Source organism: Corvus cornix, chromosome 7 (assembly GCF_000738735.6).
Source record: "Corvus cornix cornix isolate S_Up_H32 chromosome 7, ASM73873v5, whole genome shotgun sequence".
Lineage (NCBI taxonomy): Eukaryota > Metazoa > Chordata > Aves > Passeriformes > Corvidae > Corvus > Corvus cornix.
In genome coordinates this window covers 725,949-745,235 of record NC_046337.1, presented here as the reverse complement: position 1 = coordinate 745,235, position 19,287 = coordinate 725,949, and the positions used below count along the sequence as shown (strand labels likewise).

Genomic DNA, 19,287 nt, shown 5'->3' with positions numbered 1-19,287 from the left:
AAGTGTCACCTGCTGACAGCTGTGACACCCTCGCTGCCATCACTGCTGCACTTCAGAGCCTCTGACTTCAGCAAACAGGCAGAAGCAGTGCAGGAAACAATCCTGCACGGCAGGAGAGACAGTGGGAGCTCACCAGGAGAGCGAACATTGCCTCTCTCCCGATCACAGGCACCCCAGAACCGCCCAGCCCTGGTTCCGCAGGCCCCGCGCTGCTCCCAGTCACCTCCTCACCTCAGAGCACATTCCCACTTCTCATTTCATACCATCAGTAAGGTGGGGAAAGACTGATAGAGTTGGAAAAGTGCCCCCAGCCTGGCCCTTTTTAACTCCTCTTTCAAGCAGGTTTTGGTGGGACACTGCCTCGGAATTTCCAGCGTGTTCCCATCCGCACTCCCAGCTCCAAGCTGTAATTGAGCCTAGAGCAGGGGGTGCCATGAGATGGCATCTGCACCAAAAGAAGCAACTCCTGTTTTATTTTTCCTATTTCCTACAGAAATATCTCCACAGTATTAATCCCTATTAAATATTGGCTTAACTTGGGAAGGACCTGGGGCCGGATGCATGAAATCCGGATTCCTTCCTGGAAGCACAGACTCCAGCACAAACACATGGGAATGTTCTCGGAGCTTGTACATCCTCTGATCCCTTCAGAAAATAAACCTGCTCCAGCTTTCCATGGCACAGGTATTCCTGGCATTGCAATATCAAGGGTTTCTCTTCAGCCCCTGCTTTACTCAGCCTGCAACTTTCTCCCCTAGGATGTCTCCGGAGGCAGAGAACAGATGTTTGGAGTTCATTTTAGCACCACCTCTCTAACAGCGGGAACTTTTTCCTGGTAACTTTGTCATTAAATCTTATTTTGTTTGCAAATCTGTTAAAAATACAGCTCTAACCCAAATGTATTTTAGGGAACATGCATTTCTCATCGTGGCCCTACTGCTCACTTAGAGATGAGGAAAGCATTGTGAACACATGAAATACATTTGTTTGTGTCAGGAAAGACAATGAAATAAAGATGTAGCAATTCTTTCAGTTCTATAAGTTTCATCTTCAGGAATTAGCACAACATCATTTCTACAGAGGTTTTCAGGAGAAAAGATGTCAGTTTATGACTTGAAATTAATTTGTAATAGGCCCAGCTGTGTTTTATTGTCCTTCTTTGTGCTCTCTGTTACACAGGAGATTATTCATGATATAAATATAATGAATGTATGAATTGGGGGTGCTATTCTTCAGTACCCTCAATCACTTACATTTTATAAACATTTATATAAAATGTTGCGGTGCTGTGCTGGCCAGCCCTGAGTTTCAGCAGTTTGTTGATGCCATATACTCACGCACCTAAGGTTGCAAAATTTGTGATCACGTACTGCAAGTCGCAGCACTCAAAAATCATCTCCATTCTTTTCAGAAACATCCAGGGAAACACACAATTTTACAGCAAAACAGGAAAAAACACACCATGAGAGTTCTATGACAGCTTTATAGAAATGCTGTGTTCTGAAAACATGAGAGTCCTGAACCTTCCCTAAGTAACTGCAGAGACAAACCCCCGAGTGCAGGAGCAGCCAGTCCTGATTCCATGGACCCAGCAGATTCCTGCTCATCCACTCCTGTGTTTGCCATTTCTTACAACAGCAGAGTAAAATTGCCAGAACTGAGGATCCCAAACTTCTTAAATGGCTCTGAAAGACGACTACCCAACCATTTAACAGTGGCACAGCTCCTACAGAAAGGACTTTTAGAATCATGGAATCACCAAATGCCGGAGTGGTTTGGGTTGGAAGGGACCTTATCCCATTCCACTGTCCCAGGCTGCTCCAAGCCCCGTCCAGCCTGGCCTGGGACACTTCCAGGGGCAGCCACAGCTGCTCTGCAGGCTGGCAGGGAGCAAGCAGAGATAAAAACAGGAGAAATATTTGGGACCAAAAAACGTCAACCCACGCACACCCAGGAGAGGCTTGGAAAGACCGAGGCGTAGAAGCAATCCTGCGGGAATGCCGTGTCTGCGCGCAGGAGGAGCAGCGCCGCGCAGGTACCAACACCCGCGGAGCCCTCTCCCTGCAGAGGGGTGACCGTGTCCGGCACAGGGAGCCCGCTGGGCCCCGCTCGGCCCGGCGCTGCCGTGGCGCTGCTCTGCCGAGCCCCAGCGAGCACAGCCGGGTGGGGATGAAGGCCGTGCCCTGACGGGAGCAGCAAACCCCATGGCACCGCGGCCTGGGCCCGGCCTTCCCTGCCCGGAGCCCGAGCGCTTCCAGAGGGGCCGGCGGTGCCCGCTGCTCCTCCCGCAGCTGAGCTCCGCATCCTTGGCCTTTTAAGTTTAGCTCCAGAGCTTGTCGCTTCCCTTTATTTCTCTGTGAAGCAGCTGGAGGGGGTGTGGGGCCCAGGTAGGGCCCTTCGCTGCTGCCAGAGCCGAGCCAGTGCCGCGGGCCCGCCCCGGCCCCGCCGAGCGGCACCGGCGCAGCCCCGGCCCCGCTTCAGCGCCCAAACTCTGCCCCGGCACTCACAGCCCAGCCACGCCACGAGCTGTTCTGGAGGATGGGAACACACAGAAAAGGCTTTTTGCTCTTTGTTTTATCCTGTGTCACAGCTCCGTGGCATTGTCTGCAGCTCTGACTGGGGTGCTGCAGCTCGCTGTGTCATTTGTATGGAATATTAAAACCGTAGAATAATTAAAATTTTGGATTTTTCTTTGTACGAAACCAAATTAGTCAAGAAAAATGAGCCAAGTAATGTTATTTAGTGTTTATTGATGCAGGCAGGTAAGTTCCTGTGCCTTCAGTAGGACACCCAACAAGCACTAAAAGCTGGGTTTGCCGGTGCTGTAGAAGATATCCGTCCCATTAAAGCCATTAATTCAGCCAGAGCATCAGCCCAGCACACACAGCAACAACCAAAAGCCCACCCCAGTGACCTCCACAGCTGCAGGCATGGGCACCAGGCCCCAGCCCCCCCGAAGGGGATTACACAGAAAGGCTGAGTGTCCACACACAAAACTTGATCAAACATCACTTCTCCCAAGCAGAAATATTCATCTGAATTAAACTCTTCCACCTCACAAAAGCAGCTCAATTGTAAATGAGGGAGCTCAGGAGGAAAGGGTGAAGTGACCAAAATGCCTGAGTTTTGCTACAGAAATTCTCACCTTAGTGATGGTCCCAAAATTACAAATGAGATTTTGTTTCTTACAGTAAACTATAAAGATTTGAATAAAAATTAGAAATTCTCTGACTAGACAAGAGGCCTGTCCCATGAGATGGGCTGTGTACACTGGTCCAAAAGCAGATTTCTCCTCAGTCCCTTGGCCTGGCACCTTCCCCGTGGTGCAGCAAGCACCATGCCAGGAACTCGAGCCACCCCAAACCTCCTCCCTGGCTCCAGCAGGGCTGCCCTGCTCGTGTTCTAACAAACCAAACATGTTCCTATTGCATGTGCATGAGGCTGCAGCTGTGCAGGCGCCCCTCACCCTCAGATCCTCATGGATCTGCAGGCCAGACAGGCTGCTGTGGAAGGAGAACACAAATCACCTGTTCTGTCCAACCGAGCTCTCCCGGCCATCCTTGCACCCCATTAAAATGCAATAATCCCATTAAAATGCAACAATGCCACTATGTTGAGAGACACACTTTGAAATAAAATAAATTTTAAAAACAAACAAACAAACCCACAAAGCCTGAGCTTCTCTACACATCCACCCTTGTGCCTCCAACCCACAGTGCCAGAGAAGGAAACTCTTTACTGCTAAAACAGGGGAGCAGAGACAGGAGGAAATCAGGAAAACAGAGAAAGCACACCATATAGAAAATGTCAAATATGTCAAAACATTCATGAATACCAACATCTCCCTGTGCTCCATCCCCAGCTGCAGAGGTTACTTAGGGCTAACGTTTCAGCAAGTGCAGATTATGCAGCACAGGCTTTACTTATACATAAAAAAATCAGATACAGGTGCATCCAAGGTGCTTTTTGCGTGCAGCCAGTCCGGGGATTTCTCCCTCCAAAGAAAACTCAGGAGGGTAAAATCACATAAAGCACGAATTTCCCAGCTCTGACCACCCCAGATGTAAATTCCTGCTGGCCGCTCACGGAGCCCGTGACACACACAGTGAGGATAATTAGGGAGAGGACTGAAAGCAACTGTTGCCGATTGCATTCCCAAACCAATAAAGCACCCACACGGGCTCATGCCCGCAGCAATTCATCTCCAGGAAAGGCGGATTCGGAGCGCGGCAGGCACACACCTCCTCGTCCCCGAGTCACCGCCTGGGAATTCTGTCAGCCCAGTTCGGTGGCACTCTGAGCTCAACACACCCAGGACAACATCACATCGTCCAGGCCCTCCGAAAAACGCAGCTGAAATTAAATGTCACCAGTGGAATACCGTGGGCTGTGTGAGCAGCAAACACCTGACCTGAATTCACCCCCAGTTTGTTTGTCAAGTTTGGAAATCTTGGCATATTTGGGAAAATTGTGCCTTGGTGTAACCTCCTCACCCATCTGCAGCAGGAGAAGGAAGGGGCCCAGCTCTGGAGAGAAACAGGACCCCCTCCTGCTTGGGCTTCCCTGGGAACACCAATGTGACCGCCAGACAAAGCGAACAGACTCCATTCTTACACCTCGGTGCATCAGAGGAGTAACTCCACAGAAAACAGTGCAATTGGATGAGCAAAACAAGAAGTTGGGTTCAAATCAGCCCAGTGGGTTGGTAAGGAACTGCAAAAGCTGAAATTGCCAGAGAACAAACCAGGACAGGTCTGGCTGCCCCTCACACGAGCCCAGCAGAACAAGCAGTAACAAATTCCAGCAGCAGCACAGGGCTAAAATAATTAAGATAGCTATTGATCTGGAATATTGCAAGCCTGGAGAAGTGAAACCCTTTAATAAATCCTCCCATTGATACCACCAGTTAAAAATTATTCCTCCAGCTCCATATTCTGTGTCGAGCTCCCACTCCAAACATTTTTCTGAATGTCTCTATACAGTGCTCAGTGTTTCCTCCCTGCTTCGCTAGAGCCTGCAGAACACGGCAAGCGGGAGCCCAGGCAGCACAGAGGCTCTGGCAGCGCTCCCCTCTCCAGCCTACTCTGGAAGCGGCCCCCGAGCCCCTGGAAGCCCTCCCCGCTGCGGTCCCTGCCCGAGCGCACCTCGGTGCCCGTGTCCGGCCGGCAGCTCCCTCCAGCCTTTGCTCCGCGCTCGGCTCCGCCGCACACTGACCCAGCGAGCCACGGCCCGGGCAGGAGCGCGCCGGGGAGTTGGGGAAAACTGCGGGAAGAGGAGGTGACCGGGGGAAAAGCCGAGGCAGGTGTGAAATGGGCGCCTGGGAAGGATAAAGTCTGCTTTCCCCAGGTGCAGAGGGTTAAACCTATTAGAAAAGTTGCTGCGAAAGACGCTGAGGAAAGTGGTGGAAGCAGCTGATTTCTGGGAGGAATTGGGAGCAGCTGGGGGTTATTTAGAGGGGATCGAGTTGTTAAATTCTTTCTGTAAACAAGTTTTTTGGGTTTTTTTTGCATTTTAAACCCTTCTGCAGCATAGACATTTACACTTTCATATCTATTTACACACATTTAGGGAACGCCTATATGCTCTCTATATATTATGGGGATATCTGTATTTCATATGCACTGTTTAGGTTAAAGTCACAACAACTCCAGCCCCGTGCCCGTGGCAATCCCAAGCTCAAGACCCCGCTCAGGATGAATTAGGCAGCACCTGCCTCTGCCCCAGCGCCGCTCCGTGCCCCTCCACAGCACCCGCCTGCCACGGCACCGACTTTTATTCCTTCTTACGACTCTTTATTTTAGGAATGTTCCGCTCGACCGAACCGCAAAGCCCCTTCCCCAGCAAACCGGGTGCTCGGGGCTCGCCCGCACCGGGGGCTGCTGAGCCGCGGATCGCAGCCCCCCGGCACCCCCGGGATGGGGATGCGGCACCGGGGAGAGGCTGCCTCTCACCCGTGTCCGTGGGGTTTTGGATCGGGCACCGAGGGACGCGCGGCAGAGAGGAGTAAAACCGATCCCGGGAGTGCCTTCCCCACCCTCCCGCGGGCAGTATTTTGTCTCCCCGAGGCGACAGGCTGAAGTTCCGTCCCCCCCCGGGCGAACCACCGGATTTTGGGGTCCTCCTCCCTCTCCACGCGCGGGATCCCCGCGAGCGCATCCCGGTCCCCGGCGGCGCCGGGACTCGCGGGGCTCGGAGCGCGGGGTCGGTGCCGCGGGGCTCCGAGCGGCGCCCCGACCTAAAGCCTGGCAGGGCCCCGAGGCTTTGGGGGGAAGCGCTCCCCGGAACCCCGCTTTGCTCCGCGCTGCCCCTCCTGGCCCCCGCACCCCTCTGCCGCCGCGGGGGCAGGTTTGGGAATTAAATTCCTTCATTAAAGGTGTTTTCCTGAGGAATTAGGCCCCCCGACAAAGGGATGCGCCTGAGCAAACGCCGGCGCGGGAGGAGGGAGAGAGGGATGGATGTCGCAGGATGCGGGGTCCTGGTGCGGGGTCTGGATGCGGCGGGGACCGAGCGTGGTAAAACCCGGGAAAGGACCAACCTCCGAGCCGCGGCTTTTCCTCCTCTTCCTCCCGCGGAGCCGGCGGCAGCGAACGGGAGCGGCCCCGTCCATCGCCGCTCCGGGATCGCCGCACGGGCAGAGGCTTTTGTCCCCTGGGTGCGGCGCAGGCTGGCGGAGGAGCTTCGCACTTCGGCAGAAAGGAGACGAAATTCGATTCGTTTACATGTTTTATTGTTGTAAACATTAAAATTGTCTTTCTCAAAGAAAGAGTTCTCGGGAGAAAAAAAAAAAATAATAATAATAATAATAATAATCCGCGTTTCTAACTGTCGTACACCATATTAAAAAAAGGCAGCGACTTTCCCGTGTGCCAAACCGGGGTATACAAAGAAAAATACTACAGAATATGGCAATATTAAAAATATTACTCGAACATAAAATAATATATTAACCGACAATTTTTAGACATAAAAAACCAAACGGAACAAAACAAACCAAAAATTCAAAGTGCTCAGTAATTTCCAGGGAGTTATGTATAGTATAAGCACTCTGGAAACAGTCAAAAGCTGCTGCATGCAAGATCTGTTTAGCTTTAGACAACAAAATAATCAAGATATAAACTTCTTCTTTAATCAACATCAACAGTACATACAACACTTACAAACAAGGGGTGTCGGGCGGTGTTTACAAACACTATGTTCCCTTTGGGGGGGATTCCGGGGGGTAACACTTGTGCCCACCTATTTTACAATTGAGAAAATGTTTGAAGCTTAGATAACTACCAGTCTTTATAAAAGCTACCAGACTACATAGTGTCTGAAATACTATTTATAGAATATAGACATTACTGAAATAGCAAGTGCCTATAACATTGTCACCCTGGAATCGTCATGCTTCCCTGGTATGGACAGATTGGGTTTTCTTTTTTATTAATTCTCCTTTTTTTTTTTTTTTAATTCTTTTTTTTTCCAAACACATTTAGCTTTTATTTTTATTTTTTTTTTTAGAATTGTTTTCCATGTTTCATCATAAATAGGCACAGAATAATTTTTTAAAAAGCCAAACTGCATCTGATAAATTTACAAGCCTTTGCCTTCATTAATGCCACGTCACCCACGCAACGTTTGGGGTTTGGGTATATTACAGCTTTCTTTTACAGCAGAAAACTTTAGTCTTTAGGAGGGAGAGACCTGTGGGTCACCTCAACGCCCGGTTTGTCACCGCGTGAGTCTGAGCCGCGCGCCCGGCGTTGCCAGACAGGCTTGTCTTTCGAACCAGAAGTCCTTAATAATAAATTCATTTAGAAGCCGATAATAAAAAGTTTATACCATGGTATTTGTGTAGTCCATGAGCTGCATCCATGATGCCCCAGAGCCAAAATGCCCATCGCGTTCTGCCTGCAGGAGTTTGCAACACTGGCTGGGTGGGAGCTGGCACCCAGGGGTACTGCTCTGGGCCCAGACCAGCTCCCCTTCAGGCAGGTGGAGCTTCTCCTCGGGTCAGTGGAAGCGCACGGGAAGAGTCTTAAAAAGGTAAAGTGTCCAGAAAAAGTTTGTCAATTATTGCTGGCGGTGGCACCAAATCTTCCAGTTTCAGGTAGAAAATGCGCTGCAGCCCCTGTGTGCAAAGCGTGCGGAGTTCGGGGAGCTTCCCCAAGAGTTTGGACAAATAGTTGGGGCGATTCAGCCCCCCGTTATTGAAAGTCACATGGTCTTTGAGACAATTTACAATCTTGTTCTGAAGCTCTTCCACCCTCTTGGGTTCCTTGAGCCCATGCCTCTCTGCAAAGAGAAGGGTGTAGGACATTATGGATCTGACACGGAGAAAGGCGGGCAGGGGAGCAGGAGCGGGGCCGGGCGGGAAAGGGGGACACTGACCTGTCACCATGGCCAGGGCAGCGATGCAAGAGAAGGCAGAGATATCGATGTTCATGTTTTGCAAGTTGGAGGAAAATTCCACAATGGAATCGATCCACTCCCCAAAGCCACGGACGCACTGCAACCGGTGCAGGACCACCCCGTTGCAGAAGATCAGCTTCCCCTCCACGGGGTTGGACCTGGAAGGAAGGGGACAACCCCAGAATGAACTGATGGATGAATGAGAGAGGGAGGAAAATTAGATAGAGAAAAAGGAGGAAAAGAAAGAGAAAGACAAAAGATAAGAGAAAAGAAAGTGACAATGAGCGAAAGGAAGAAAGCAAGAAAGACAGGGAGGGAGAGAAAGAAGGGAGAGAAGGATAAAATAGAGAAGAGAGAATGAAAGAGAAAAAAGAACAAGAGAGAACAGGAAAGAAATAAAAAAATAATAAGAAAGGAGATGGTGGGGGAGAAAAGCTAAACAACTAATTACTTGAGGAGCAATAAATGAAGGATTTAAGAGGCACCTAATTACCGAGGAGTTAATAAAATGCAGATCAGTGGACCTTGGAAGGGTCTGATTCCCTGCCCGCCCAGCGCTCCCCGACCCCCGCTCACCTGTACGCCAGCCGCAGCACGAACAGCTCCAGGAAGGCGGACTCGAAGAGCAGGTCCTGGTCCGTTTTGGGGAGGTCAGTGAAGCCGGGGATTTTTTCCGCCCACCCTCGGATGATCTCCATGGAGCCGGTCAGGAGATCGTAGAACTGCTGGATGTGCTGGGTGTCGTCACCGCTCAGCTGGTAGTCGGGGTTAGCCTGGAACTGGAAATTCATTTTAAAAAGCACTTAATGAGGTTCTCTAAAGTCTATAACCCGTGAAATTGCTCACCCCGTCCCCGGCCGGGGAGCGGGCTGGGATAACAATTAAAGCTCTCTCTGACCGGTGAGGAAATTAGATGTGCCGGGGCAATTAATTCGATTAGGAACGGCGCTCCGAGGCCGCCGCTCTCCGTGCGCGGGGGCCCGATCCCGGGGCGGCGCCGGCGGGGCTGAGCCGAGCCCCGGCCGCCCGGGCAGGGCCGAGCCGAGCCCCCGGTCCCGGCGGGGCCGGGCCGAGCCCCGGGCGGGCGGGCAGGGCCGAGCCGAGCCCCCGGCCGGCCTCGCCTCTCCCCCCGCAGCGGCCGCGGGGCCGGCGGCCCCCCCTCCCGGGCGGCGGCGGCGGGGTCCCTCCGCGAGCTCGGTCCCGCTTACCCGGGAATAGTCCAGGCTGGTCATAGCCGGGTTGGAGTCGACATGGGCTCTCACCAGCGCACTGATCAGACTCACCGGGGGAGAGGGGGGAGAGGGCTCCTGGGGGCTCTTCGGTTTGGACGGCAAGCGGCCCCGCCGGCCTTTTAGGCTGTCTGTGCGCACCACTGCAAGAGAGAGGGGTCAGCCCGGCGCCGGCCCCGCGGGGCGCGCCCGGACACGCGGACACGCGGACACTCACCCTCCTTGACCATGCCGACGGCCAGGCACTTCTGGAAGCGGCAGTACTGGCAGCGGTTGCGGCGGCGCTTGTCCACCGGGCAGTTCTTGTTGGCCAGACACACGTACTTGGCGTTCTTCTGCACCGTGCGCTGCGGGCCGGCGGGACGGGCAGCGGCGTCAGCGCCGGCTCGGGGAGCGCGCCCCGCGCCGCCGCCCGCGCCTCCCCGCTCCTGCCCGCATCTTCTTTTACCTTCTCTTCCCCTTGGTTTTCTTTTCCTTCCCCCCCCGATTTTCTTTTCCGTTTTTCCGCTTTATTTTCTTCCCTCTCCCCATCTTTTTTTTCCCGCTTTCATTTTCCCCCCTCTATTTTCTTTTCCCTTTTTCATCTTTACATTTCCTCTTTTTTACCTTTATATTTATTCCCATTTTTTCCCCTTTAATCTCTTCTCCCTTTTACATTTTTCTTTTCTATTATTTCCTTTATTTCTTTTTTCTCTTTTTTCTTCTCACCGTTTAAGATTTATTCTTTTCCCGTTTTTTCTTTATTTCCTTTTCCCTTTATCTTTATTTCCTTTCCCCCCTTTATTTAGTTTCCCTTTTATTTCCTTTGCCTCCCCCCCCCTTCCTTTTTTTTTTTTTTTTTTCCTTCCAGGGCATTTAACAGGAGAAAATTGACAGCGTTAACATCCAAGCTAACCTCGCAGCTCCTAGCCGTGTTTTATATGCCAAGAGGAGGGAAAGAGACGCTCGGTAAATACAAATCCGTGGGCATTCATATTATTTACATTCCTTGGAGACCTTCTCTATTTAAAATGATAAGATTATTCAATCAGGATGGTGAAATAAAGAGATCACTTAATTTTACCACAGGGAATTCTGTTCCACATGGTTAGCTCAGACGCAGCTCTCTGTCCTAACCGATTTCCATCTGCAGGCTCCTCGCCCCGCAGGGTCCCCCGCTGCCCCACGCCCTGCCCGTGCCCTGCCCGGCGCTGCCCTGCCGCCACTCGCCCCCTCTCACCTTGAAGAAGCCCTTGCAGCCCTCACAGGTGCGGACGCCGTAGTGCTGGCAGGCCGCGTTGTCCCCGCACACGGCGCAGAGCCCCTCGTTGGAAGGGGACCCCCGGGAGGGCGGCGAGGGGCACCTGGCTGTCCAGCAGCTGCGGGCGCGTGGCCCAGCTGCAGCCCCGGGAAGGCCATGGAGGGCTGCTTGCGGATGGGGTTGGGCACGGCGAAGGCCTGCCCGTCCACGCCGTGGTGCGCCCCGGCCGGCTCGGGGTTCATGGGCACGTGCAGGGGGCCGTCGAAGCGCATCTGGCAGCTGGACACGGGCGTGCCAGGGGGAGACTGCTTGAAGGAGAACAGGGACAGGCGGGACACGGGCGTTTTGCGCTGCTCGATCATGTGCGTGGTGGCCACGTAGTTGGGGTGGAAGTTGTGCAGGGAGCCGGGGTCGTCCCACACGGGGCCGTGCTGCACCTGGAAGCCGGGCGTGGAGGGGGTCGGGGGCGACGAGGGCTTGTAGTAGACGGAGCCCGAGTGGGACATCATCTCCTCGGACTGGGGGGGCAGGTGGCCGTGCTGCTGGTAGCCGTGCATCTGAATGTCTTCCACCTTAATGGAGGACTGCTGTCCGGACAGGGGCATTTGGTACAAGCACGGGGGCTTCACGTCGTAGCTTGTGTTGTAGTTGTCCATAAAGGTACTGAAGCTGGGGAGAGAAGTGGTGGCAGTGATTTCAGTGTTGGTGAGGTCCATGCTAAACTTGACAAACTCCGGAGTTAGGAAATCGGAGCTGTATTCTCCCGAGGAGTGGTAGCTGTAGCTCTGGGAGGCCGGGCTGGCTCCTTGAGGCGAGGACCCATACTGAGCCTGAACACAGGGCATGGCTGCAAACGAAACAGCGTCAGGTAGACTCGGCCCGCGCCGCCCCGCGCCGGGCCCCGGCGGCTGCGAGGGCGAGCGCCGGGACCCCCCTGCCCCGCCGGGGCTGCCGGGGCCGCGGGGACGGAGCGCACCAACCTTCAGCCGAGGGAGCGGCGTTTTCGGGGCAGCCGAGGGCGGACAGCGTCGGAGCGCGGCGGGGAGCGAGGTGTCCGCGGGTTCAGAGCGCGGCGGCGGCTCCAGCCTGCCCTGCGCGACGGCTGCGAGAGACACACGGACCCGCCGGTGAGCGGACGGACACACCGACATACGGACCCGCCGGCGAGCGGACGACACACCGACACACGGACCCGCCGGTGAGCGGACGGACACACCGACACACGGACCCGCCGGCGAGCGCCGGACACACCGACGCACGGACCCGCCGGCGAGCGGACGGACACACCGACGCACGGACCCGCCGGCGAGCGGACGGACACACGGACCCGCCGATCGGGCAGCAGGGGCGGGGGACTGACACACAAACCCGGTGGTGCGGGGACAGACGCGCGGAGCCGGGGCGGGGAACAGACACACGGAGCCGCCGGTGGAAGGACAGACACACGGAGCCGCCGGCGCGGCTGCCCGGCTCTGGGGGAGCCCCACCTGCGGACCCCACAGGCTGCGGGAGCGGTGCCAGGGCAGGGCCACCCTGCGCCCCTCGAGGAGCAGGTCTGGGCTCGGTTTGGGTTATTTTCTCGGTAACCGGGCAGGAGGGTCCCCGCGGGCGGGCTGTCATCGGCACCGGGTGCCGGGTTCCCTTCTCCATGCCCGTCGGGAAGCCGCGGCGCGTCCCCCGGGAGAGCGGGCGAGGCGCGGCGTTCCCGGCGCGGGGCTCCCGGCGCGGCGGTGCCGGCACCGGAGCGAGGCGCGGGTGACAGCCAGCCCGGGCGGATCCGCTTCAGCGCAGCGGCTCCGCGGGTGACACGCAACCTCGGGCAGCCCGACCCGTCCCGTCCGGGGATCCCGAGCGGGACCCCGCCGGCAGGTGGGACGGGACGGGACGGGACGGGGCGCGCATCCCGCGCCTCGCGCGCGGGACCCCGCGTCGGGAGGGGGGCGCGGGAGGCGGGACCGGCCGGGCACTCACCGGGGAGCGGAGCGCGGCGCGGGGCGCGCATCCAAGTGCGGGCGGAGAGGCGGGCGCGGCGCACGGCGGCGGCGGCGGCGCGGGCGGCCGGACTGTGCCCGCCCGCAATGTGCCTTTGTTTATGTGGCCGCGGCCGCCGCCGACCAACGTGCGCCGCGAGCCCCCGCGCGTCACCGCGCGTCACCGCCGCCCGCCAATCGGCGCCGCCGCGGGCCCGCCCCGGACACGCCCCCCCCGCGCGCCAGCGCGCCCTTTTGGTAAGTTTCCGACCGGTGACGTCACGCGGAGGGACGCGCCCCGTCCACGCGCCGGGCGGGGGCGTGGCCTCATTTGCATAGGGGCGGTGCCGCCCCCGCCCACCCGCGCGCGTCACCGTGACGCGCACCCCGGAATAGCGCGCGCGGCCGCGACCCCGGCGGTGCGGGGGGACAGAGAGGGGACAGAGCGGGGATAGAGCTGGGATAGAGCCGGGACAGAACGGGGACAGAGCCGGGACAGAGCCGGGACAGAGCCGGGACAGAGCAGGGATAGAGCCGGGACAGAGCGGGGATAGAGCTGGGATAGAGCCGGGACAGAACGGGGACAGAGCCGGGACAGAGCGGGGATAGAGCTGGGATAGAGCCGGGACAGAACGGGGACAGAGCCGGGACAGAGCCGGGACAGAGCCGGGACAGAGCCGGGACAGAGCCGGGATAGAGCCGGGACAGAGCCGGGACAGAGCCGGGACAGAGCGGGGACAGAGCGGGGATAGAGCCGGGACAGAGCAGGGATAGAGCGGGGACAGAGCCGGGACAGAGCGGGGACAGAGCCGGGACAGAGAGAGGGGACAGAGCGGGGACAGAGAGGGGACAGAACGGGGATAGAGCCGGGACAGAGCGGGGACAGAGCGGGGATAGAGAGAGGGGACAGAGCGGGGATAGAGCCGGGACAGAGCCGGGACAGAGCCGGGACAGAGCCGGGACAGAGCCGGGACAGAGCCGGGACAGAGCCGGGACAGAGCGGGGATAGAGAGGGGATAGAGCCGGGACAGAGCGGGGACAGAACGGGGACAGAGAGGGGATAGAGAGAGGGGACAGAGCCGGGACAGAGCGGGGACAGAACGGGGACAGAGAGGGGATAGAGCGGGGATAGAGAGAGGGGATAGAGCCGGGACAGAGCGGGGATAGAGAGAGGGGACAGAGCCGGGACAGAGCGGGGACAGAACGGGGACAGAGAGGGGATAGAGCCGGGACAGAGCGGGGACAGAACGGGGACAGAGAGGGGATAGAGCGGGGATAGAGAGAGGGGATAGAGCCGGGACAGAGCGGGGATAGAGCGGGGACAGAGCCGGGACAGAGCCGGGACAGAGCGGGGATAGAGCGGGGACAGAACGGGGACAGAGCGGGGATAGAGAGAGGGGACAGAGCCGGGACAGAGCGGGGACAGAACGGGGACAGAGCCGGGACAGAGCCGGGACAGAGCCGGGCCGGAGCACTCCCGCAGCCCCGGCCACAACGAGCTCAACGCGCCCCCGCTTCTACTGCCCACCCGGAATTTAGGCGGATTTTATTTTATTTTATTTTATTTTTTTACTCACTTTATTTTGTATGTTGTATTAATTTTATTTTACTGTTATTTTGGATTTATTTATTGCATTATTCTTAATTATTTTTGTTTAGTTTTATTTCTTAATAATTTTATTATTTTTTTATTTTTTATTTTTATTTCATTGCTTAATTTAATTCATTATTTTCGAGTTTTAATTTTTTATTTTATTTGGGTTTTGTTTTATTTAACATTAAATTTTCTTATTTTTTTTTACTTTAGACTTATTTATTTAAATTTCCTTAATTTATTTAAATGGATGATGTTTATTCATTTAAATGCACATTGTTGGGGTTTTTTTCTTATCTTTTTTAATCTCTCTTCCGCAACACTCCCAGAGCCCCCCCCCCAGTTTCCATCATTCCCAGCCCAAGCCCAGGTCGGCGTGACTGGGAAAGGGACAGAGAGCAGAGCTGGGTCAGTGCAATTAAAGGCGCCGCGTTTATTAAAAGCCAATCCAGAATCTCAATTCCCAGCTGCATCCAGCGGCAATGGGACACTGGATGAGGAGGGTGCAGAGGGAGGGACGGGGACACTCGGCCTCCTCCATGGTGGGGTCTGGCATCTGACCCTGGATTTCCCCACTGCCGCGTTCCAGCCTGGAAAGAAGGACAGCATCACGTCAGTGGATGGATGAAGGACAGTTCCCAGTCCCCCCACAGCCCGGGCATGGCTGCTCTCGGTGCCTTTCCTCGGGAGTTCCGTGGGACGGAGCATGCTGGAGCCATGCCGGCTGTGAGAAGAGACCCAGCTCCTGACCCAGCATGGAACCCCGCAGCCCAGCTCGCTGCAGCCCTAGCCCAGCAGCCAACACCTTCTTCCCAAACTCCCTGCCTGCACACAGCCCTGCGAAGCTCTGGGATACGGAGGTTTGCTGGGAAACCGATCGTTCCTTCCCAACCCGCTCCTCTCACTGGAGTCGCCGTCGGACCCGCTCCACAAACACCAGAGAGACCCAAGCACCCGAGGCGAACTGCTCCCAGCCCCACTCTGCTCCTGCAGAGCTGCTCCTGGCGCATCCAACAGCATGAGATGGCAAAGAAACGCCCTAAGGCTGTGAGACACCACTGAGGACTGTCTAGAACGGCATTTTCATGGGTTCATCTCCATGGGATTCACCCAAAGGGCGCCGGAGGAGCTCGGCCAACTTCCCTCAGCTGCACCGCCACAGAACCATCAGCAGCAGTCATATCCCAACAGCTCGTCCAGGCTACAGCTCAACACCACACCAACTTCCAGCCAAGGCCCTTATAGGGCTTATAGGGCTAAGTGATACATCTAATTACCATATCCTTAGAATAGATGTAATATAAATTTCATTACTCACTTAAAAGTTCTAAAGTTAACAGCATAAACTTGAAGTTGAGTAATTAAGTAATCCTTATATAGACACTTATTAAAGTATTTATACATATTATCTTAAATCTACATCTATCATTTTGCCAATTAAAATTAGGACTTTAATTGCAATTAAGTAATTTAATTGCCAATTGAACAGCAAAATTGCTAAGTGACTAATTTTAATGCCTATTTTAATTACCAATCATGACTGGGGAGGGAGCTAATCAAGCAGTATCAGAGTAATGATGTGAAAAAAAGCAGAGAACAAACATTCCAGACTCCATGCTTTTTAAAAAGAACTCCAAATTAAATAACTGCAAACACAATTCCAGACATGTGGGGAAATGCTGGGTTTGGGTATCTGAACGCAGGAGCACAAAGAACATGTTTAATTACAGACACCGTCGCTCTTCCCCTGAAGTGCTGATCATGGAAGTCCCTTGGCTCTGCCCTGGTCTCCTGGGAGTGGGGTGGGAGCTGGAGGTGGCCCCTCACCCACAGGATGAGCTCCTGTAGGAAAGCAACACCTAAAGCCATAACACTGGGGAGTTAAAGGCGATCCAAGCACGAGGAAATGGGGCACGTGGATAGGCCAGAGTGAACCACAATCACTTCTGGGCCTGGACTGCCCATGTGGGAAGATTGTCCCCACGCACGCTCCTGGAAGTGCAAGTCCATCTTCCTGGCAGGCTCCAGTTGCCATCAGTGAAGTTTTCCAGCCCACGGCTCCTGCAGGGTCAGGCCCTGCAGCTGCTCCCCCAGGCCATGTTCTGCAACCCATCTGTGAGTGGAACTGCATCTGGTGCTGCCATTTCCCTTCAAAACCCCAAAATCCACACCAGTCCAGGCTGTCAGTGCAGCAAATTCCCAAGGAAGGAAAGTCAGTTCTTGTTTAGGATGAAGAAGCCCAGGAACTTATGAGGGGTTGCTAGGGTTGTTCCTCTCCTAGTAGGAAGAGTGCAACGGGATGGCCGTCACCATGGGGAGGTTTTCATCCTTGCAGTCCCGAGGGCAGCACCGTCAGTGTGGCGGTCAGCGCCAAGGGCAGCAGCCAGCATGGCCAGACAGGGTCAGCGCTGTGTCCCTGGTCACTAAAGAGTCATCAGCTCCCTCAAACGCCCTCCTCGCAGGCCTCGGCGGGCACAGCACGGCTGTGTTTGTGGGGTACGTTAAAGGGTCCTGCAGCACCAGCGCAGCTTCTGCATCTGGCCCTTCCCTACATGGACACATTTCCACTGCTTTCGCTACTCACATCCCCTGTCTAACTTGCCACGTGTTTCAGGAGAGAGTTTTGTGAGGGAAGAGATTTGTTTCCTCTTCAACAGACCAAAAGTTTCAGACTAACAAAGAGGTGCTGATATGAACAGACACGTTGTGTGCCAGTGGCTGATGCTGCAGGCCGGGGCTGGGTCCCCTGCCTGGGCTGAGGGGTGAAGGAGGCAGTGCCAGGCCCCGGAACAGCCACCATCCATCCCCGCTTCACGGACACACGCGCTGCACACGGACACCTACACGGCTGTCATCACCGACACCCAAGAGCAGTGGTACCACTCCAGTGAGCGCCTTCCGAGGGAAAGAGGGCTGAAGTGTCCTTTTGTCCAACGTCACACGAGCTGCCAAGTCCCCAAACAGCGAATGAGGCAGCTGCACATCAGGCACAAGCCTGCAGCCGATGTCCAAGCCCTGGGCAGCACCAGGCATCGGCCGAGGATCGGCGTCCTCACGGCTGCAGCAGCAGCACCGAGCTCCCCTCCGGGCACACCGGCAGCTCCAGCCCTGGAGCACTCACGTCCCGGAGCACGCACACTTGTTCCATGAGACCATCAGGCCTCCCATGGCAGGTGAGACACGGTGAGGCTGCACGTCTGTGTGAGGTTGATGCCCAGACCAAGTTGGATGTCACTGTGAAGTCAGAGCCCTGATGCGAAGTCAGAGCATGGGGGTCTCACTGCCAGGCTTGGATGTGAACAAGCCATCTCACAAGCACTCCATTATTCCCCTTAGATTTCCCCAAAACTTCAAACGGAGCATTGTTCTCCCTTTTCTCCTGCTCTTGGTCCACTCCTGAAGCTCAGTCGTGCAGGTGGTGTCATCTGACATGAAGGATTTATTACAGCAGTGTCTATTTCCACGGAGATCCTTGTTAGCACGTGACAGTTCCATGGAAGCCCACGAAGCCGTGCTGTCCCTGTGTCACTGCCGGCCAGCACCACGGGCCACACGCCAGCGCCTGCCCGCTCCGACGGCCGCCAGGGCCCTGAACGCAGAGATGTTCATGGTGTGTGATGTCCGGCTGCGTTGGCCACGTCCTTCGTCCCACAGCGACGAGGTCCCTTCACCGCCTGACTGCTGCGGCCGAGGAGCGGGGCCGCGCGGAGCCGGCCGTGCTCCCGCCGGAGCCGGTGCGTGCTCCCGGGATGGCTGTGATTGATATCCCCGAGGTGAGAGGCTAAACGGGCCATATGGCGCTCGCCGCAGCCCATCTGCTCCCTGCCCAGCCGCGCCGCAGCTGCCGCCAGCAACATCTGCCCGCCCGCATCCAGCTGTGCGGGCACCGCTGGCGGAGCCGCGCCGCCCCGAGCCCACGCCTGGCTGCGGGGCCAAGCCCCGGGACCCTCCGCATCCTATCCCCATCCGCATCCCCGTCTCCATCCCCGTCCCCATCGCCCGCCGCTACCTGCCTCCGCCGCGGGCGCGGAGCGGGGCGGAGCGGAGCGGCCGGGAGCCGGAGCCGGGACCGGAGCCCGGTGCCGGGGGCCGCCGCGCCCCCTCGCAGCTGCCGCCGCGCGTCAGCGCCCGTCACGGCCCGTCAGCGGCGGCGGCTGACGGCAGCGCCGGGGGAGCGGCCCGGGCCGCCGCGGGGGGGGCTGGCGGCGGGCGGGGCGGCCCCGGGCTGCCCCGCTCCCCCTCTGTGCTGGCCCGCTCCCCCTCTGTGCTGGCCCGCTCCCCCTCTGTGCTGCCCCGCTCACCCCCGACCTCTCCCGCTGCCGGCCCCGGGCTGCCCCGCTCCCCCCGCGAACTGCCCCGTTCTCCCCTCCGGACTGCCCCGTTCTCTCCTCCGGACTGCCCCGTTCTCCCCTCCGGACCGCCCCGCTCCTCCCGGGCTGTCCCTTCCGGGCTCCCCCCGGGCTCCCCCGCTGCCGCTCAGCGCTCCCGCATAGCCGGAGACTGGGGAGGGGTTTATGTGTTTTGATTCGAGCGGGTTTTTATTTGTTTTTTTGGTTTGGTTGGTTTGGTTTAGGCTTAGTTTTTCCTACCCACCACACACCCCGCTGGTTCCACTACCGCGCTGGTTTAGGGAGTCTTCCTGCTGGAGTGTTGCACCAGCTCCAGCCCTGGCTCTGAGGGGCTCAGCCTGGAGCAAAGGAGGCTCAGGGGGGACCTTGTGGCTCTGCACAAGTCCCTGACAGGAGGGGGCAGCCGGGGGGGTCGGGCTCTGCTCGCAGGGAACAGGGACAGGACAAGAGGAAGTGGCCTCAAGCTTTGCCAGAGCAAGTTCCTTTTGGATACTATGGAAAGTTTCTTCCC

General features: G+C 56.6%; 1 protein-coding gene and 1 long non-coding RNA gene across 2 annotated transcripts; both read right to left on the bottom strand.

Annotated features, from left to right (window-relative positions):
- Positions 1-7,101: 7,101 nt before the first annotated feature.
- NR4A2 (nuclear receptor subfamily 4 group A member 2) lies at positions 7,102-12,868 on the bottom strand. The gene is given in 10 exon segments (XM_039555522.1): positions 7,102-8,277; positions 8,374-8,552; positions 8,971-9,173; positions 9,603-9,766; positions 9,841-9,970; positions 10,843-10,962; positions 10,964-10,987; positions 10,989-11,710; positions 11,844-11,965; positions 12,835-12,868. Coding segments are annotated over 8 exon segments (1,797 nt in total). The 5' UTR covers positions 11,709-11,710; positions 11,844-11,965; positions 12,835-12,868; the 3' UTR covers positions 7,102-8,020.
- A 1,972-nt stretch (positions 12,869-14,840) lies between these two features.
- LOC104694112 lies at positions 14,841-18,430 on the bottom strand. The gene is made up of 2 exons (XR_005602407.1): positions 16,156-18,430; positions 14,841-15,017 (listed from the first exon to the last, which is right to left on the bottom strand). It is a non-coding gene; the product is annotated as an uncharacterized LOC104694112 (long non-coding RNA).
- Positions 18,431-19,287: the final 857 nt, after the last annotated feature.